Here is a 21,768-nt window from a genome sequence, read left to right on the forward strand (position 1 = left end):
AAGGCTGTTTGGCTGTAAGCAACCAGGTGATAAATGGGATGTTAGTATAGGGGAAAAAACTCATGGACCTTGTAAAAGACACAGTTATTGGTTTGCTCAACTAACATACTTGGGACACACAATAAGCTTCGGTTGACGTGTGAGGTGCTTTGAACCTTTGGATCCTTGAATCCCTTTAAAAACATAACATAACATAAGGTTAGTAACTTTAATACTTTCAGCTTTATCCATTACCCACAATTGTGGGATCGATGGCGTCAAAAAATCAAAACACATGAAAAAAAAACTGTAACCTGACTGATGGCAGTGATCCACGCTCTCAATAAAAATTCAAATTATCACCCATAAATTTGTTTACACTGTAATATTCCTTTGCACACAGTAGCTACCGGACGGTTCTCCTGACGACGGCCTCATCCAATTGCTTCACACTATTAGGCAGCTTGTTTTAGAATTCAGGGTTGAAATCCTGTAACTGGCCTGTGATTGGTGAATGCGTCTCCTGGGGATATCTAACAGCTCATTTTTAAAATTAATATTATTATTAAACGACCGCTGATTGATTTTTGTGATTTGGCAACAGTAAATTAATTACAGACAAAAATTTGGCGCCAGGTAGGGTGGCCTTTAAACTAAAATTTAACCAAAGTGACAAAGTCTATTTTACTACCTACTGTTTATGATTTTGCCAACAGTAAATCAATTAGGTACAACAAAAAATTAGACACCAGGTAGAGTGGTCTTCAATTTAAACTTTAACCAAAGAGGCAAAGTTTATTACTGCTGTTTATTGTCAACAGTAAATCGATTACAACCAACAATTTGACGCCAGGTAGGGTTAAACTTTAGCCGAAGTGACAAAGTTTATTTTACTTATGACTTTCAAGCAACTAAGTTATAGTTTTAATATAAATAATCAAATTGCTACTAAGTTGTAAAATATTAAGCTTATTATTACCTTTTAAATGTAGGCTAATAGATATTGCAAGTCCTAAATTAATTGACAATCCTTCATAGACTGTTTGTCAAAATATCAACTGCCATGTGAATGTTCTTTGTACACAGATGCAAAATAATGATAATTCAATAATAAGAGATAAATTCAGTGTGATTAAAAAGTTAATAGTATTGATATAGAAAAAATTACCAATAAAACAATATATACATGTGAGAAACCTTACTAATTTCTAACACTTATTACAAAAACAAAATTCTGTAGCAACAAAAACATAGCAGACGTGAACGTGATGTCTTTGTTCTTAACCTAACCTAACTTGTTATGCTGGCGGCGGTTTTGATCAGAAAATAATATTGTTGATCCTCTCTAGAGATGTGTCGTTCGGTCATGACCCGTTCGAATTGAACGGGTCATTAAGGTGAACGAGTGATCCGGATCACATTTATTCAAAAAACCCGTTCATTTGACCCGTTCATCAACTGGAGTAAACCCTTGTTTTTACTGTCTTTACACTAACCGTTCAATTGAACGGGTCTTTTTGAACGGGTCGCGGCAGTGAACGTGAACGACTGACCCGAATCAGTAAAGTGATCCGAACTTCCCATCTCTAATCCTCTCTATCATTTGACAAAGCGGATAGCGCTATCCTTTTCTAGCTAAGCGACGTTGCCGGATTGTTTAACAATGTGGGAATATAATAAATTGGCAAAATATTTAAAATCAATTACAAAAATTTATTAATCAAGTACTAAAAAATATATGTTCTCGATGAGTAAAATTTAATTGATTATTTTCTTTAATAGAAGGCAGAGCTTGAGACAGAGGTTGGCAATGAGCGTCTTCAGGGATACACTGCTCCATTGACTCGAGTGACTCGAGCTGGGTGACCCGCGTTTCATGGGAGCTTTTGACAGTTCATCACCCGGTCGCCATCTTTGATTTTTCTAGCCCGGGTCAGGAATCGTGACCCGACCAAATAGTACGGGCACAGAGGAAAGAAACACTACTAAGCATAAACACTTTATGCTTATTCCGTGGTACGGGCTACGAAGTTATAGCCCGAGTCACCCGGAATCGGAGCGCTCCTATTGGTTGATAGTTACGCGTCGTCTGCTCTGGTCTGCAGTCAAGTAAATGCAACACAACACAACTAAATGCAAATATGGAGGATTATTACGAATAAAAACATGAGTTTGTTTTTGAAGGCATATTTTATAAAATAATTGGAAAGGAGGAAATTTACACATTATTGGCTGGTAAGTTTATTAATTGCATTTTTGACAATATTATTAGTTTAGTATAACTATTATAATAAAATATGTTTGTGCTCATGACGTGATCTATCCAAAACTGTTACAGTAGGCTTTTTAGTGTTCATCAAGGAAATTGTGAATAATAAAATAAATAATATAATATTTTGTTAATATTATTCTGTGTGGTCATGAAAGTTATTGATCCATTTAAATAGCATTGAAATATTTACTTTTGATTGTGGCTACTTCTGTTTCTTCTAAGATTTTTATTGCTGTTTAACCTCAATACCTATTCGTATTTTGTTTATGGCATAATTTATTAAAAAATAAATAGAATTTCATTATCAAATTTCAGAATACTTAATCGGCTAAACATAAACTTAAACCTAATAAACTTCACTCATTTTCATTTCATTAAAAAGTTTGTTATTCTATGGAATTGGCCTATGCATAATAAAGATTATAAAAATTATCTCTTGCTTTCTATAAGAATAATTTTATTTGCTATGCAGGTCCTCTGCATTTCATAAAGATTGATTTTGATTTAAATTCAATAGCTCAAGTACTGAAACTTTATGATTTTTGTTTTACAGGCAGCTTGGACTTCTTTCAGTCCTATCTGAAACAAAACTATGGCCACATCGAGATGACTGGTTTAGCAGCAGGTAAGGCGCTTTCATGCAATCCTCTTATAATATAATTTCTATTACATAATAACAATTAGTGATAGTCACATTGGTATAAATAATTTTACCATATTCTGCTGCTATTTTTTGTAGATACTGTGATAATTTACGCTAAGCTAAAAACTTGGAGCTTTTACGTTAGAGTTGTCATTCAAGTTTTTAACAAATTATGGCGATATGTTAAAATTACAGCAAAATTGCTTCCGCAACTTGTAAAAATCCCTCTATCTAACATGATTTTTGTTTTCCATACTTTGTAAACACTGAGAAAGTTGCCAACAAAATTTTCCTAAACTACAAGTCCATGCAGGCTATGCTTTATTCTAAGCAAAAATTTTGACAGCTTTTGTTTCTCTACATTGTTTGAGAACAGCAAATTTTTAAAGATAATCAACAACTTTTTTATAGAAGAATCTGTGAAAACTTTGGTGTATAATATGCAGCTTTAAACACATTGCATTTTAAAAACTTAAACCAAGCTACTCCACAATTGAAAGAAGTCTGTCTTTTCGTCAATACTAAAGAAAATACAGAGAAAAACCTAGAAGACTTACAGTATGGGGAAAGAAGTCTGTTTTTTTGTCAATACTAAAGAAGATACAGAGAAAAACCTAGAAGACTTACAGTATAGGGAAATCTCTAAATCTGTGAGACAAATAAAATGTTTAGGAAAATTTGCAACCTATAATTTTTCATAGGATAGTCAGTATTTTATTGAATGCCAGTATTTGATTAACATTGGTGTTGCTATCCTTTTGCCAGATTTTTTACAATGTAGAAATATATTCAATAATTGTTAATTATTAACAACATTTTCAATCTAATTATACAAGTGTATTATTTATTGAAAAGTAAATTCACTTGATGAGTACAATAAATTGATTGTTCTAAAGAAGAATGAACAATTGATATTAAATAAGATATACTGGTATCAGCTATAAAAGGTAGAGAATCGGCAACGTTGTTCTTCTATATTACTCTACTGCCAATATAACGTGACCTCACTATAGACGCGTTTCTTCTATGTTATATGTTCATGATTATAACATTATTTGAGCTACTCTTCCGGTGTAATTTAATCAAGCTTCTGTAAGATTTTGTAGCCAAGCATGAAATTTCCTTCAAGAAACAACTTCAAAAAAGTGGCACTGATACAGCCTGTTTGAGAGTGATTTAAAACATATTGGAAATTAAGAACTACAATGTATTTTGCAAGCACCACTGTATATAGACTGCACTACTAGTAATTATAACATAATGCTTAGTAGACCTACCTTATGGAAGTCAATCATGTTCACTACTTAATGATGTTTTAATATCATTGTTTTCTTTATGTTACAGAAGTCACCACAGAGGGTCATGTGTGGACTACTGATGCAACAAAAGTGAAGTTTATTTGGGATTAAAAGTTAACAGACCGTTGTGCAACCCGGTGATAATCTTGTATTAAAGAAACTTCTTATGTAGCAAGCACAAGTTATGAAGTTAGTAAAGGCTATTATTAATTACATCAGATGACTTTTGTTGCTGCAAGAGTGTCGACCATGTTCATCTACTGAAGCTGCAATGACATCCACTATCTCATAGAATGTCCTCATAGATGAGCTGTACTTTGAGAAAAATTATATCTGTCATCAGCAGCTAAGAATGTCTCTGGTTTGCTCAACATCCAAACTGTAAAAAGTATTTTCTCCTCAAGAGGTATTTTTATATTTGCAGGCTGATTAATTCTCCTTCCTATAACTTCTAAGAGCACCTAAAAATGTTGATGTTAATCTTTGTAAAATTGGAATTTAATAAAAAAACAAACAATCTACCAATTTTCGATTTGAAATACACCATGTTTGGTTTTTCGTATGGCTTATATCTTACAGTACCTCTATTATACGCTCATATGGCCCGCCGCAAAGTAGACCCACGCTAATCCACGAAAAGCAACCCACGCCGTGGGATGTTCTGTAAACCATTGCTATAGAATTATTCATAATCAATCAGCTGACAAGTGGATTATTCATTGCATGTATTACACAGATGTCTGGAGAAGCTTAGCATTGGTTTAAAAAACATCCCACGGCGTGGGTTGCTTTTCATGGATTAGCGTGTGTCTACGTTGTGGCGGGCCATAGTTGGGTCTAATCAACTATGACCATCCTAAACCTGAAGACGTGATCAATCTATCCAGGAATGCCTGGTCATTGGAAATAAATTATAATAATTTAAAATGGTCTACAGCACTGATTTCATTATAAAAAATGATATAGTCAATTTCGAATAAAATAACAAACCAGTTAATTACTTGAGTAACAACTCAAGAGAAATTGTGCAACAACAGAAACTAGTCTCTCAAAATGTTTTTATAAAAATTTGGTTTAGAAAATGTAATGTTGGCTCTATTTCTAAACTCATTTTGGTTCTTTTGAAATGTCAAAAGTAAATCAGTTTTTCTTTTATTTTTATACAATTTAAAAGCAGCCAAAATATATTTTTAGGGAAAATGGTATTATTTTCATTCAATGAAGACTAGTGCAGTGGTCTCTTTGATGACGCCAAAAAATATAGTCCCATAATATATAATGATTATTAAACAAGAATCCAAAATCTACACCGCGACCCACTTTGTATGTTTTCAGTAGGTGACCTGAATAGAATAATGCTACATTAACCATGTTTACAAAATTTCAGTGGAAAGATTCTGATGATAATAGTATGGAATCTTTTATCTGCATGGTTTGCTAAGACATTCTAAAATGAAAACTCACTCATCTTATAAAGTGATATTATAATTTCAAAATAACCCAAGTTGTGAGGTCTCGTATTATTACATTCCTGTTGGAATAATTCATTGAAAACCCTTGAAGGATTTCCCAATTCCTCCACAACAACCGCAGCAACAGGCCCTACAATGCTTGTTGCATCATAATAATTATTATTATTGTTATTCTGTTCCTTATCCAATTCTCCTAGAATAAACTCAAACATGTTTTGCAAAACATAACTTACTTTTAGTGTCGGACCAGTGTGTGTGTGTTTTATTCAAATATTCGCGCCATCCGAATATTCAAAAGTACGCGCCAAACAGCATCGACCGGTCGATGTCTGGTTGTCGTTCCATGGGATCACTAGTCTGCTTCGGGTCAGACGCCATTTTGGGTCGCTCGAGTCACTGACTCAAAAGTATCCCTGAAGATAGCCAATGTTGTCTCCACTGCCATTATAACGTAGACCTTACTATCTTGATGGCTCAAAGCTGACGGCTCCCGCGCGCCGCGCCTGCGTTGATGGTATTTGAAAATTTTCTAGTATTTTGTTATGAAAAACATAAATTTATATTAATTTATTTTTTCTAAAGTTAATTTGTAAACGTCGATGGGGGTGAATAAAACAAAGTTTAGATTCCTTCTTCGAATGCAGCATTTCATCCACTGTTTTCATTAGGAAAAATAATTATCATTTTCTTCAAAAATGTGTGAAAGTCTTCTAAATCCATGTTTGTGGTTATGTTTACAATTTCTAGGTTCCAACCATCTACAGCCTGATTTTTAACAACATTGAAATGAAAGTGATAGATTCTAGAATAATTTTTCTCTTGAATATGATTTTTATTCTAAAAAGTATATGATACAGTTACGATATCTTTAAATTATTGTATAATAATGTAGTATTCAGTGTATTTACATAAAGCAATTCTTTTTTGTAAAATTTATTGGATACGAGAGATGGAAACATAGGTTCAGCAAACATGGCAAAGGTACTTGGAGTAGTGCTGGACTCTGAACTCTCCTGGCAACCTCATTTAGACCAGCTAAAAAGCAAACTAAACTTGGCAGTATTTGTTCTTAGAACCGTGAAGAAATTGCTGGATGCAGGAACGCTTAGAATTGTTTATTTTGCTGTGTTCCATTCTCTTCTCTTATACGGTGTTATATTTTAAGGCTTTAAGGCAGTTCAACTCATGCAATACATATATTTAGGATTCAAATGTGGGCAGTTAGAGTGATGGTGGGTAAATCTATTAGAGCAAGTTGTAGAGATTATTTCAAAGAGTTAACGATTCTCCCACTACCAGGTGTATATGTTTTGGAGGCTCTTTATTTTATTGATAAGAATGAGGATAGGTTCAATACAGGAGAGTTGTTCCACTCATACAATACCAGATATAGACAAAACCTCAGAGACGACATTCATCGAACTGGTATGTATGAGAGGGGGGTAAAGAGTGCAGGAATTCGGCTTTATAATTTATTGCCAACACGCGCGTAAAGGCTCTTAGAAGTGAAAAGTTCAGAATTAAGGTGAGGGAGGAGTTGTTGCAGGTTTGTCCTTATTCCAGTGAGGAATTCTCTAAATGCATTATGGAATGCAAAAATTGACGACTTAGATTATAATTGACAAATCCTTATACCCCTTTCATAGGTGGTCAGTGGGATGAAAAATGAAATGAAATTAATGAAAAACATTGATGTCATAGAAACAAATTATACAATACTATACTACAATGCAATTATCCATGTACTATTGTACCATTTATCCAGCAAGTTCTGGTCATAGATTAAAACCTCTTCCATAGTCACATTTCCATGGTCACATTAACCATGGCATTGAGATCTGGGACGATGTGGGAGTACTCACAATATGTGCGCGGCCAACAGTCGGCAGTTGGAAAATTGCTGGAAAATATTGTTTGTTGTTTTCCATATAGATGAAATGAAAAAGGTTATTAGTTACCTATTTTGAGAACACATATATCTCCGTGCCATCTTGTCTGATGTATTTTGTTTCAAACACTGACAAAATCTATCTAGCTTAAAGCTTATCAACAATTAATAAATTGAATATGAAACACATCTAACATATACTGTAGACGTAGATGACATGTAATAATACAATTATATAATAATTCAAAACTGAACCTTACTTCACAATAAGTAAGACAAGCTAATTTTCACCAGCAGAGAAGATTGATTCTATACTTTTATTCAAGGGGCTAAAAAAATGTTTCTGGTTATTAATTGTAAACAGTCATAGAGAGAACTTGGATCATAATTCAACATTTTCTCTATTACCATACAAACATTTTGTCAATATTTAATAAGTTTCCCACTGGATTGGTGAAACATTGCTCATTACTTGAAACATTGAAATCCTATGACTATTGATTTCGCCACCAAAATATATTTTTTTTCAATTTCAGAGTTGACGAGGATGGAGATGATCTTCTCAGCATTGATGAGGTGTCCAATTACATTCATTTCAAAACACGTGAACACATTGAAAATGCAATGCAGGACAACTATGGACTTTTTATGTCTATTGACACGAGCCCAAGGAATGGTAATTTGTTTATTTATTCACTGGATAAAAATTACAATATCGGAATGAAAAAACAGGCGCTAGCCCGTTTAATAATAACTTGTTCCTGGCCTTTTAAAGATAATAAAAAAAAGATAATTTGGGATAAAATTTAGAATTTGGAAATAGGCCGACACATCTAGAAAATACCTGAGTCTATACTCAATTCATGCAGGTGAACGGGCTAGAGTCAAGAAAACTTCAATTAATCTTGCCATGCCTGATTTATAGGTTTCTACTATAAACTAATACTACAATTTAAAATAATTGAAAATACAAACAACTTCAATAAACATTGTCAACTAAAATCGGACAAAGGAAACAACAATTTTATGTTACTCTGTTGACATTCTTCATCTAATTAGGGAGCGCATTACTATCCCTCGTTTAGATAGCAATACGTCACAAAACCAAACAATATCAGTCATAAAATAACAAATTAATTTCAATGCAGAAACTCAAGAAAGAAAAACCCCGTTGAACCCAATTTTCATCGATAATAACCCATATAACCCATTTCATAAATTTCGAATCCCCACTTTTGATTGACATTCTTGAATGAACCTTTTGTTTCACTACACTGCACTTTTGTTGGTCTGTCTGTACGTTGCTTTATCGTCGAGGCTACAGTACCTTGTTTTTGGCGGTGAACTTTTACCGGTTGAATTTGGCTTGACGGCGACATCTTACGTTCCTAGACCTGTCATCTGAACGGGTGTCTTGAAGCGGTGTTACATAAAGTTGCCCAAAAAGGGCGAAACAAGTTTACTAAATCTTCACTCTCGTAGTGCTCCTAGCAAAGTGTCCTCCGAAAGGTAATCTGGTCTCTCGGCTGGGGAATCGACCCACTACTGTATTTAGAAACAGGTCTCCTATTGGGCGAAGGGAATCAATTCTACCAATCGTCGCGTGGCTTCTAGAGCCTTAGGTCCAAATAGAAACTGCAAATTCATTAGTTTGTTATAATTGTAATATCTTGCTGTTTTACTCCTTATCGCACTCTATGTCGCGACAGGGAGGCTAATTCCATAATCTACATTCCTCGACGACTCGGAGCCACAATTTTTCAATATCTATCCTGGGAAACTCGAAGTCAAGGCCGTTCATCATAGAGAGTGAAAACAATTTCGCTAACTCGCTTACAATAATAGCTCCATCCTATTGCGTATTAAATTTACTATTATATAACTGGGGAAAAGGCCTGAATCAAAAACAGTGCTTGGCACAAACTCATATCAAGTTTTCACTTTGATTTCAATCAAATGTAGTTCATTTTGGCTCATTCTTCTATTTAATATGTAAGATGCAATCTCCCAGCTTCCCAGAAAAGAGAACAAATGCACTTCTCTTGAAGGTGGTCATACCTCGCAGTCATTCAATTGATAGATGCGAGGCTGCTTTGGAAATTTGCATTGCCCTTTGCTATAGTGTGTGGTTAGATTCATCACGTTAAAAAGACAGTACAAAGTTGCCAATTTTAATATTTCCACCGACTTTTACAGTAGATAGCATAATTCAAGTCATCCCACTATATATCATAATATAATATTAATTGTTCATTCTTGTTAATAATGGTCAATTATATTTTCCTCCACCTACTGGCTAAAGTACTTACTTTACTCCCTGAAACATAATACTAAAGTGTCACTTTTTCGCTCTCGGTAGTAAAAAACAGAAAAACTCCCTAGGGAGTAAAAGTGACTCCATTTAAATAACATGGGAAGCATCTCTATTTTAAAAACTTACATTATAATAGGTTAGAAGGTCTAAGCTCAGATGAGAAAGCATAAAGAGGTGTCTGTCATTGAGTCAACTGAATTCAATACCACAACCAGAAATTTGATCAATGAAATATATGTTTGTATGATATTATATTCTTAATATTAGTAGACGATAAAAATTTATACAATTTTTAAAATATCTTATTCTATTCAAAATACCAGCCAACAAATATTTTTGATCTGCAATTCAAATCTGAACCGCGTGATCTGGAGTCAGCCATTTTTGGTAGACACCCAGCTGATATAATTGTTACAACTTTTGCTAGATAGCACAATCGGCAGTGCCAATCAGACGGCCAGTTTTTAGGTTTTAGATTTTAGGTTATGTTGTTAGGAAACATTGTCACCAATACGTAAGTTATTAAAATGATTTTATTTGCAGTTTCTATAAAAAAATGTAGATGGAGGAAAAATGTTGCGTACATCACGAGTGAAAAATACTTTTTCTCCCTCAGGAAAATTGTTGCCCTCGGCTTCGCCTCGGGCTTCAAACTTTTCCCTCAGGGAGAAAAAGTCGTACTTTTCACTCTAGATGTACAAATAACTATTTATTTGTCTTCACAATATATTTTTCACTAGCAGGAAACCCGTGCTCCGCAAGGGTCTTTTTTAAAACTTGACAAACTTAAAACTTGAGGTAATGAAATCTTGAAGAATTGATAATAGCCCTATAATAACCATCCTCGGTGTATTAAGAATCTATATGTAAAATTTCAAGTTAATCAGTTCAGTAGTTCAGACGTGATGATGCGTCAAACATAATTCAATATCCAATGTCGTGATCATGGCCAGGTTTTCCTGGATAGATAGTGTCAAGTAATTGAAAACATGATTTACAAACTGTAGGCAGTATCACAGTCCAGTAGTAGAAGCTCCTTCCAATGAGCCACCGCGACAATGAGTTCCTGAATTTACAGAGCGCGCCCTATCTGAGTCTGGCAAGCAGCGAAGCATTCGCACAACCAACACTGGAAAACTATCCTTCACTCTTGACAGGCGACAGCGCGGCACATCCAAGTTGATCTGTCCTCGAGTTTTATGTGTTTTACTATTACGTGTATAAGCCAGTTTTTTCTTTATTATAGTATAGATTATTCAATAATAAATCTTCATAATTATTGAGATAAAACATGTTAGCTATCCATTATATTTCTACATAGTCTAGAAACGTTTTGACAACGGTGTGGAGCTAGAAAATGATAGAACTATCTGTTTTGTCTAAGATAACCAGGTGCTGACTATAACGTGAATCTTACAATAGAGTTGACGATGTTCAACCATGTGCCAGAGTCAGTGTGGTACGACGCCAATAGCTATTGTGAGATTCACTTAAAACTGTCAGCATTACTTACAAATACTTGACCGAAGCGAAGCTGAGGTCTTAGTTTCGACTCGATCGGCTTTTGTCTGTTTGTACCGCAGTTACAGTCGCAGTTATTGTCCGATTTGGATGAAATTTGGTAAGCAAGTTCTTTGAAACAAGGCGCAGAAGCGTATGTGTAACGATTTTTGATAAAACCTCTGGTTTTTTTGTAATATTTAAAAAACCACAAACTAACCTCAATCCAGAAATTAATTGGGTAAATTATAAAAAAAAAACGTTATTGTATTGGAGTCCAATACTGCAGTTGTAGAGAAAAATTTGTATGTAAAGGCATAAAGGTTTTTCCTTTTTGTGTAGTTGAGAAGTTGATATTGTGGCAATTATTCACATTAAATTAAAAAGACCAAGAAATTGTCAAAAAAACACAGATTTATTGATATTTAGAAATACCGGTTTCGGTTATTACACCATTGTCAATCTCTGATAAACTCTGATAATGACCGAAACCGGTCTTTCTGAGTATCAATAAAACTGTGGTTTTTGACAATTTCTTAGTCTTTTTCATTTAAAAGGTATTTGATATAAAGGTACTCCTTGATAAGTCCGGTGTCCCTGAAAACAGTGTCTCTAGCACTTTCAATGGAGAAAATAATAGATGACATGGCTAAATCTTCACAATATACTGTACTTACTGTACTGGCCCTTCTCATTAGATTGAAAGTTGTATTCATGAGCGAGGCCTACTGTTCGCAGAACTACTAGTATCAATGCTTCCCATTCAAACAATACTGACTGTTAGTCCCATGTCTCTCTACTTCAATTCATCAGTATCTAAAATGTCTTACAAGGAATTCTAAGGAATCAACTATTTTTAATGTTGATTATCATGTTCTTTGTCTCAATCATGAACAATTCTATTGAGTGGACTGTTTGTCAATGTGTGTTTTTATGCAATTGTTGTTGTGTATTGTTTCTATAACTGACACGATCTACTCAGTATGGACGGGGTCCTCAAACGAAATATTTGATGTTGGGGAATATGTTTGGGTGATAACACACGATCGGACAGAATGACCACTCCAACCGAGTGGGAGAGTGGGAAAGCTTTAGCATTATTGGGGTAGGTGTGACCATGTCATACTAGACTCATCAGGACATATTTTTATTGGCAGTGCATTTTTCGTCTGATTGTGTCGTGTCCTGAGAAATAATTGCACCATTACAAGTTTGAGAAGCATCTCTTACTTTACTTTATGCGGCTCTACAGTCCTGGATGGACCTTGGCCTCTTCAATACTTTATATGACTTTTCAGTCCTGGATGAACCTTGGCCTCCTCAATACTTTATGCGACTCTACAGTCCTGGACGGACCTTGGTCTCCTCAACATGATGCCTCCATACTTTTCTCTCGTGAGCCCTCCGCTACTCCCAGCACACGGGGATCGCTCAGCCATCTCGTCCTTGGGCTCCTTCTTCTTCTTGTTCCCATCTTAATATCATCCATTATTATAAATGGTGCTCTCTCCTCACCCATTCCAGTCACATGACCCAGCCACTTATCATAGTCCTCACATTCCATGTAGAAATATTTCAATCCGATATTCTTAATAGTCTTTTTTAGTATTTCTTTACTTACTTGTTACTTGTATTTGTCCTCCTGACAGTCTGATGGCTAAGGAGTTGTCATTATTTTTCTTCACGGCGGGTGATTTCTTCCATGAGTATGTCGTGTATTTTGCTCTTCAACATACTCTGATACTGCGTAGTAGGGTCGGGCCTACAGGTATGACTTCAGGCCCCTGGCAAATGCTGCCTCGTTATCTAATTCCTGGTCCATTTCCATTAGTATGGTCCGTTCGTGGCATCCTTTGAGTTTCCTGAACATTTTTTTACGGCGAATAGCAGTTAACCCTTCGACCAACCCCCAACCTTGAGGACCAGATAGTTTTTTTGAGTTTCCTTCCCCTTGCCTTTGGTAAACCAATACCAGACTGCAAGACAGCAGTCAATTTCCTTTCAGGGTTTCGTTGCCTTAGCCTTTTCATATCTAATGATCTCTGTCTGTAAGATAGCAATTTTGTTGCTGGTTTTGGTCCACCCCAGATGTTTCATTTCCCCTGTACCACCTATATCTAGGAGACATTTCCCTATCCACTGATATCTGTCTGCAAGGTAGTAGTTTTGTTGCTGGTTTCGGTCAGCCCCGGGTGTTTCAATTCCCCATTACCACCCATATCTAGGAGGCATCCTCCTATCCGCCACCTGGGGAGGCGCCCTCTAGGATACCGGCATTTCCACGAGAGAAGCATCACAGCTTACGATAAATGCTCAATTGAAATCTGAATATTTCAAATCAAAACAGGTGCTGACAGTAAAAAGAGCCTTTTTCACTGAAAGTAAAAAAAGCCTGAGTTTGTGATTCACCCCATTCAATATATGGATGAAATGAATGGTGACTTGGTGCTATCTCGCGACTTTCAGACAGAACTACTTGGAATGAGTGAAGGCCTCAGAGGAATAATGCACATAGTCACAAAAAAAAACAAATTTTACAGGAGAACGTTTTCAAAGAAAATGCTACATGGACTCTAATGGAATGCTAATGTGTAGGCATTTGAGACTCATGAGATTCATATGTGTTTTGTATCTACCATACGCTAAACAAATGGATTAAGTAAATCAGAGTAGGCCACTAGGTTATTAAATGAAGCGGCGACAAGTTTGAACTTATCAAGAGTCTCTTTGCGCTAGGGTTGCAGCTAAGACTAATTGACTAGGATTATTCTTATGATGATGATAAATAAATGATTCTCTTTTCCAGGACTAGTATCGTGGGATGAATACCACAATTATTTTCTCAAGCAGAATAGTATGCCAGATGAATATATTGAGAATCATGAAGAAAAACATGCGGGGTTGGATAAGAAACTAAGAGGTGAGTGTTTCTATAGGTTCCAAAGAAAATTCAGATTACATTCATCCGATCCTTGTTTCCATTTCCAGTAGGAGTACATATAAGTATAAATTACATTTTATAAAAGGCAAGCTTAAATATTTGATTCATCTCTTCATTTATCTTGTATTCACTGTTTATGTTGATTTAGCTAGTTGTTGAGCTGGTTATTATATTATAATTGCTTTCTACTATTCAGTTCCATATCATAGGTTTGATTAAATGTGTCCTGAGATGATTAGCGATTATTTCATAATACTGAGTCATTTCTGTTCCGTAATATAGTTTGGTAGACAAGTGCCTCTCTAAATAACCATTACAAAATGAAAACCATAGTATTTTTCTTCAACATAATTCATGGGTTTTGGTGAAATTTGTATCCATACCGGTAGTTATTATTTTTTGTTAACGTTCTTCACTAGTTTTCAACGATTACGTTTTTCTTGTTTTATGGCAATGTACATTTAAATTTTGAAAAGATTAGTGCTTAGTTAACATATTGATGATGCGGCTTAGTTTCTCTAAAAACTCCCCTGGTCTACCAATAATAATATTGGTTTTGGTTTTAGATAAAACAGTGTTATTTATTTATTTATTTATAAGGTTAGCAAAAAAATACAAGAATCGGAAAAGAAAAAACAGGCTATTGCCTAAAACTTCTTCAATTTCCTAATTTAGTTTTAAATTGTCCAAATATTATAGGTTATCTGAACAAAGACATACTTTCATAGCATAAATTGGCAAAGCGTACAAGATAGTCGGACTATGGCAGTTCTATTATTTGCGATTTATAATTAAGAATGATTGAGTATCAAATAAATAAATAATATGCTCTACGGTATCAGGATTTGTTAGTTTTGAGGTAATTTTGATACAGTACTAATTAATTACGATACAGTTTTACTCTATTCACAAATAGAGCATTCACATATAGAAGTATTTACATACTACATTTCACAATAAAATCCTGTCATTTTTTATTTTTCCAGAGACAATATCTCGTGATAAAGCTTCTTGGTTTGAAGCGGCACACACTGATCCAGATTACCTGACATTGGACGAATTCCTGGCATTCAGGCATCCCGAGTCCAGCCATGCTACCATACTGTCACTTGTTGAAGAACTTCTAGACAAATTAGGTTTGTTGATATAATTAGGATGATGTTTTCCATGACGAAAGTCTTATGGAAAATTCTCTTGTACATTGTAGTCCAGCCATGCTACGATACTGCCACTTGTTGAAGAACTTCTAGACAAATTAGGTTTGTTGATTTAATTAGGATGATGTTTTCCATGACGAAAGTCTTATGAAAAATTCTCTTGTACATTGTAGTTCACGATTTGTGAATTTGATAATTTTCTCTAGCGTTCTTTCTTGAAATGCAATGAACTCCCGTCTAGGAGCTTTATCTGGGGTGTGAAGTGTGATGCATTCCAAGGGATAACAAGAAAAGGTGGATTAATGTCAAATGTTTAGTGACATACAGTGAAGTCCTCATTTATAGTAGAAGTACTGTATTAAGGTGACCTCTAATTTTTATGAGGATCATACGTGAGTTTGGTCTATGATTGTTGCATTTGAAAATTTATGTAAAATAAACTAATAAATATAGGTAGTCATTAATATCTCCAGCAAATAGCAATCACGGAAGTATCAATTGGAAGGACAATTACAATTGTTGATAAACTAACTTTGCAGCTCTACAGCCCTCTGAGTTTCAGAAGAGACATTTTGGTCTGAAACACTAAATCTAATATTGTCATGAATATTAAACAATTGAATGAAAAAGACTAAGAAATTGTCAAAAACCACAGATTTATTGATACTTAGAAAGACCGGTTTCGGTTATTACACCATTGTCAATCTCTGATAAACTATAAACTGATATAAACTATTTGATATTAGATTGACACTGGTGTAATAACCGAAACCGGTCTTTCTAATCAATCAATAAATCTGTGGTTTTTGACAATTTCTTAGTCTTTTTCATTCAATATGAATAATTACCACAATATCAACTTCTCAACTACATAAAAAGTGAAAAAAAATTAAACAAGCTATACAAGAGAGTCTATGGCATTTCAATTTGATAAAGATCCGTTTGTAAAGAAATATGTTAAATTAAAACGGTGAAGCGGAAAACGTATTTAATTAGCAACTAATCGCAATTGAAATTTAACAGACTTTTGTGCCACCGGGTCTTTATCAAATAAAGCTTTGTCTATACAAATGTTTTATTATTTTTAATATTCATGACTTAATTGAAACAGTTTTAAGTCTACATAAGAACGACTAATGATGCCATGAGAACTGAAACGCACGTTTCTTGTGAATAGAACTGTCCAAGTAGAAAAATATAACTTAAGCTTTTGTTTTCATTATTATTGAACAATAATACAGTTCATGAGAAATATGCAAAGACTGAGAGTTTTTGAAAGAATGGTGATGATAAGAATCGTGGGCCATGTTTTTGAGAATGGTCTCTGGAGAGGAAGGAAAAATTTTGAAATCGAGGAGTTCTTAAACAATGTAGAAATTGTGTTGTCGATTAAAGCTGGCAGGATAAGATGGATGGGGCATTTGTTGAGAATGGGTGATGGAAGAGTATATTGAAGGATAAAATATATAACAGAAGAAAAAAGGTCGACCAAGAAATAGGTGGACGTATGATGTGGAACGCGGTCTAAGGACGCTTGGAGTTCGTAACTGGAGGAGGCAGGCCGACACAGATGGAGAGGCTATGTGAGGGAGGCCAAGGGTTGTAAAGACCTGTAGAGCTGAGGAGTAGTAAGTAGTACAACCCGTCAGGAATAGCATGAACTCTAAGTTCAAGATGCGCAGTAGCCCGAGAGAGAATTTTAGTGGTGGGGGAATCATTTGACTCAGTCACAACTTGACCTCCGTACGGTGCACATCGCTCCGGTTTGCATAGGCCTAATAGCATAAGCAGTAGGAAAGGCGACAGTGAGCCTTTCTGTCTCAACAACAAGCTCCAGCCACCTCCCCTTTCTTAGTTTCGAGCGGCCTCCCCACTCTCACTCCATTACCTCTCCTCTCGCGCATCTCACAGTTCATGCTATTCCTGCCTACCAGTAATACAGTTCATGATTGTCATCTTAGTAGAAAAATCTGACACTATTCCGATGACATTTTCTCTACAGATAGAAATGACGATGACATTCTGAATGAGGATGAGTTTGCGCAGTTGAAAGTGGGAGAGGCAGAGGCAGGAGAGGCGCTGCTTTCGCAGGGGGAGCAAGAGAGACGGGAAGAGTTCAGGAATCTGGTTGATGCCAATGGTGATGGTGAAGCTGATAAGAAAGAAATTGTGGTAAGTACATGGTATTTACCTTCGATATTTTGTTCTAATATTAAATTTATAATGATCGATTTAGTGTAACAAACGTATTATAGATTTCTCGTCCAAAATTCAAATAATCAAATTTGTTGAGGTTTGATAATATATTTAGTGATTATTGAGCAACTGTTTTCTAATTACTTACTGCATTCAACAATCAATCAGTCATTTTGTCTTGTCAAAGTACAAAACTATCAAGAGAATAGTATAGAATACTATCTAATAAATACTATATAGAATAAAATACATTTAATTTTAAATAGTAGAATTCACTGCATAATAATAATAATAATATTCGTATGGCTTTTATTGGTGGGGAGTTCCTGACGGAAGTTGCACCTCGCCTGAATATATAATTTGAGCCGTCAATGGGCCTTACGACTGTCAAACTTCAGCTGGCACCGACAGTTTAACGTGTCCATCCGATAACACGGGGTTGATCTGCATTTAAACATTATAACCGATATCACTGTATGTTGAACAAAATTGAATAGATAAGAGCTACAACGGCTTGCATGGCTGCACATTTCTATGACCTAATAATACATGCTCATAAAACTAGCCCCAGAGGTCTTTAGATCATTTCCACTTCACGCTGTATAAAAAACTCAATTTATATCCGGTTGTCCATAAATCGTTTGAATCATGAATAGAACGTTTTTATTGTAATTCATCCAATCAGAAGGAGCGGAATACATCTTAAATTAGCACTTGATCACAGTTAAAAATTCAACGGACTTTTGTGCAACCGGGCCTCAGACTAGTTATTAAATAATGTTGTCGAACTATCCAATTATTTTGTACTATTTTAATTGAATTTTGACCTATCTTAATTAATTTTTGACAACAGAAGTACATAGATCCGAAGAATCCCCGGCATGCCCGCGAAGAAGCAATAACACTGGTTACTCTGGCCGACACCAGTCACGATGGCAAACTATCTCTAGCCGAAGTTCTCAACAAAATGGACCTGTTTCTGGGAAGTAAAATGGTCGACACTGCAAAAAGTTTCCATGATGAATTCTAAATGTACAAGGTGAGATAACACTCTTCACTGTTTTACGTGGCTTACAAAAATATTTTTAAAAAAATAAAATAGTTTGAATCGATGTAATTTTGTGCTATTTAATCTCATTCTCTTAATAGCTAATTCTGGATCATGCCTTGATTGTGCTTCAATTTTTTCATGCTGGATTTTTCCACTTCTCTCCAGTATATTGGATTCAAGCTGTTTTTTGATGGAATATATTTATAAAATATCTTCATTATATTACTTCAATATACATTCTATTGAAAAGTATTTATGATGAAATATAACCAGATTTATTGCATTTGATTTTCACATTATCTTTAAATACATAAGGCTCAACTCATACTCCCTCGACTCTAGTCGAGGATAATCCAGTCTCTCGACCTTACACCTTTTTGCTCATTGTCACTACGTCAGTTCCATGCTACTCCATTTTCTAACCTTACTTTATTAAAAATATAAGATATAGTTCGTCACTACTTAACATGTAACAAATTTTATAATGATTATTACGAATATATTGTCTTATCTAATTCTTATTATTGTTTAAAATTATAAAACATCATTTTTATAAAACATAACCTCACTTTCATTAAAAATGCATGGTACTACGCAACTCAAGTCGAGGCTCACCAATATGTCGAGTTGACGCTCGACTCAGTCTCACAGACTAGAGTCGACTGGTCTGAGTGTCATCATTTGAAAACACATGCTGCGTCGAGAAGAGACTATAATCGCAGACTCGTAAGTGTGAGTTGAGCCTAAGTGATATTCTTACCCTTACTCGAAGTTGAAAGACTGCAATTTTTAAATCTAAGTGTCAGTTGTTGAATAATTCCAATTAAATAGCTTAGAAAGACATTCATAATCGCTTTATTGGCACGATTCGTCCATTGATTCTCCTGGCAATGGGTCCTTGAGATTGCATCATTGGTGGTTGAATTTGATTCGATTCACGTACTGTACAACTTCTCAGATAGATAACTTGAAGAATACTGATTATTGTTAAGCTGAGAAAATGCTTCACAAACATGTTTGTTGAAACAGTTTTGGCAAATTGTATTGTGTTTGAGCAAACATTTGCTAGTTGTTGCTATGACAGCTTTGCCCAAACTTTTCAAATTGTTAGACATTTGAGACTTGAGAGTAACAAACAAAACTGTTCTCAACCTTAGCTTCACCGTTTAAATTCAATAGTTCTGAGGTTTGATTCTAAAACTCTAAAATTACAGAGAAGTGTGACTTCGCATAGTTTATATAATCATAATTATTTTGAATTGAAACTATTCACAGGTTACTCAAAGCAATTGAATACACAATTTATTGTGTATCCTATGAACATCTGCAACTATATTAAGCAGTTACTTGCATTTCGAGGCTATACAACTTTCATTTGGAAAATATAATTTAAGGCAGGCATCTTGTGTACCCTTGAGCAGAACTGAAAAACTCGTTCAGCTTCGTAAAGCAAATATCTCTTGATTAGCTTATGTGGATCTAATTCAGTCAACATTTTTGAAGGCAATCACTCCAATTACTTCAGTTTTTATTTAAATAGAAAGCTATATTTTCTAGAAAACTTTCTTAAAAATGAAATCTGTACCAATTTTATCTCATCATTTTGAATTTCCTTCATCTTTTTGAAAATAGGAAATTCTTTGTTTCAGATAAACCAAATTTTTGACCATCAAACCATGGATCAAATCAATGACCATCAAATCATATTGAGAATCATCATGTACATTCATTTGATGGCTGCTCCAACTTCTAGTCCTGCTTTTTAGATTTGTGATTTTCCTTCTTTGAAATTTCCTCTAGTCAAACGTTATAATTAAGTAAGTTCTTATTTCAAGCTTCATCATATCATATCACCGTAGTTTTAAGAAATATGTCACACTATCTGATAATAAGAATTATAAAGCAAATAAGACATCACACCATCTAAACATGAAGTGGATTCTAATTTGAATGAATAGTGTGAAAGTGTATTTATTAATTTATCATAATAGTTTAATAAAATATTCTACAATAATATATCTGTGATTTATATTTTTAAAATTGGTTATAGTGATGAATAGATGGTAATTAAATAAATAATAAATCGATGCTAATAATTATAAGTGAGATTAGGTTTTGAACCTACACTGAATTTCATGTATCTGCCTCAATCATATAGCTGAATTTTAATCTATTTGTTATGCTTGGGTCATACTTGATTCAATATTTATAAACATTATAGCAATATATTTAACTATATCAACATTGTTCAATTTGAATAGAATAGCTCCACTAGATGTTTAATTTCTATTTACAAAATTCTTTGGAATTATCTCAAATTTGTATCGTAAATAGTTTCTAAGATAGAATATTTGATTAACGTTTTCAGTGTGAAAATATAATATTTTTTATAAAAGATTTATTGTGAATCTTAGAAGTAGGCCTATGTTTCAATTATGTTTGCGAACTGTTCACTGTTTTTGAGTCGCTTTGCGAACTGTTCAAGAAAGTTTTACTCAGGAATTCATAATTACCGACAATATACTCATTTAGCTATAACTTGATTTGAAAACTATGCAATTTATGCTGGCTGTGATGGTGGTATCAGCAACTATTTTTGTTCTGTGTTATGTGTTGTGTTCTAGTGTACATTGAACTTGTACATAATTTATATCACCAAATCTAATATCACTACTGATTACGCTATTTTTAATGGTTCCTAGCAAGCTAAAGCAAATAAGCATTATGTGATTTAATTTAATGAGTGATTCTGTGAGAGAATCACAGTTGTGACAAATAGGTTTATGTTAATGTAAGATAAGCAATTTATTCAATCACATTCCTACATGCCAATCGCAAAAAGCAATAATTGAAGAAGCTAAACATTTAGTAGGACCATTTGCAATAATATAATGACTTGAATATTTTTCCCATTCAGATATTATATTTGAGTATACTAGGTTTATATTCTTTTGAATGAAGTTATACTTGTATAGTCAAGATATAGAATAGCTAATATTTTAATAATGTTTGATTGGACATTTAGATAGATTACATGAATAATTTGATTTCAATGTG

The 21,768-nt window shown here is 34.3% G+C and overlaps 2 protein-coding genes across 2 annotated transcripts in view; one reads left to right on the forward strand and one right to left on the reverse strand.

Moving 5' to 3' along the window:
• Positions 1 to 1,296, reverse strand: part of LOC111050605 (putative ATP-dependent RNA helicase TDRD12) — a 52,764-nt gene extending 51,468 nt beyond the window's left edge. The window contains exon 1 of the mRNA XM_039422967.1: positions 959 to 1,296. The gene's annotated coding sequence lies outside the window, so the exon portion shown is untranslated. The remainder of the gene's footprint in view (positions 1 to 958) is intronic.
• A 6,193-nt stretch (positions 1,297 to 7,489) lies between these two features.
• LOC111050604 (45 kDa calcium-binding protein) lies at positions 7,490 to 21,663 on the forward strand. The gene is made up of 7 exons (XM_039422968.1): positions 7,490 to 7,545; positions 8,089 to 8,228; positions 14,173 to 14,286; positions 15,294 to 15,443; positions 17,467 to 17,636; positions 18,514 to 18,699; positions 20,361 to 21,663. Exons 1-6 carry the CDS (start codon positions 7,490 to 7,492, stop codon positions 18,688 to 18,690), a joined length of 807 nt encoding a protein of 268 aa, XP_039278902.1. The 3' UTR covers positions 18,691 to 18,699; positions 20,361 to 21,663.
• Positions 21,664 to 21,768: the final 105 nt, after the last annotated feature.

Source organism: Nilaparvata lugens, chromosome 3 (genome assembly GCF_014356525.2).
Source record: "Nilaparvata lugens isolate BPH chromosome 3, ASM1435652v1, whole genome shotgun sequence".
Taxonomy (NCBI): domain Eukaryota; kingdom Metazoa; phylum Arthropoda; class Insecta; order Hemiptera; family Delphacidae; genus Nilaparvata; species Nilaparvata lugens.

Bases quoted from the DNA above. Each gene is read 5' to 3' on its own strand.
- LOC111050604 (XM_039422968.1), top strand. From the start codon at position 7,490: ATGGCATTGAGATCTGGGACGATGTGGGAGTACTCACAATATGTGCGC. The intron at 7,546-8,088 runs GTCGGCAGTTGG...TTTCAATTTCAG, and splicing joins CAATATGTGCGCGGCCAACA to AGTTGACGAGGATGGAGATG. The intron at 15,444-17,466 runs GTTTGTTGATAT...TTTTCTCTACAG, and splicing joins AGAACTTCTAGACAAATTAG to ATAGAAATGACGATGACATT.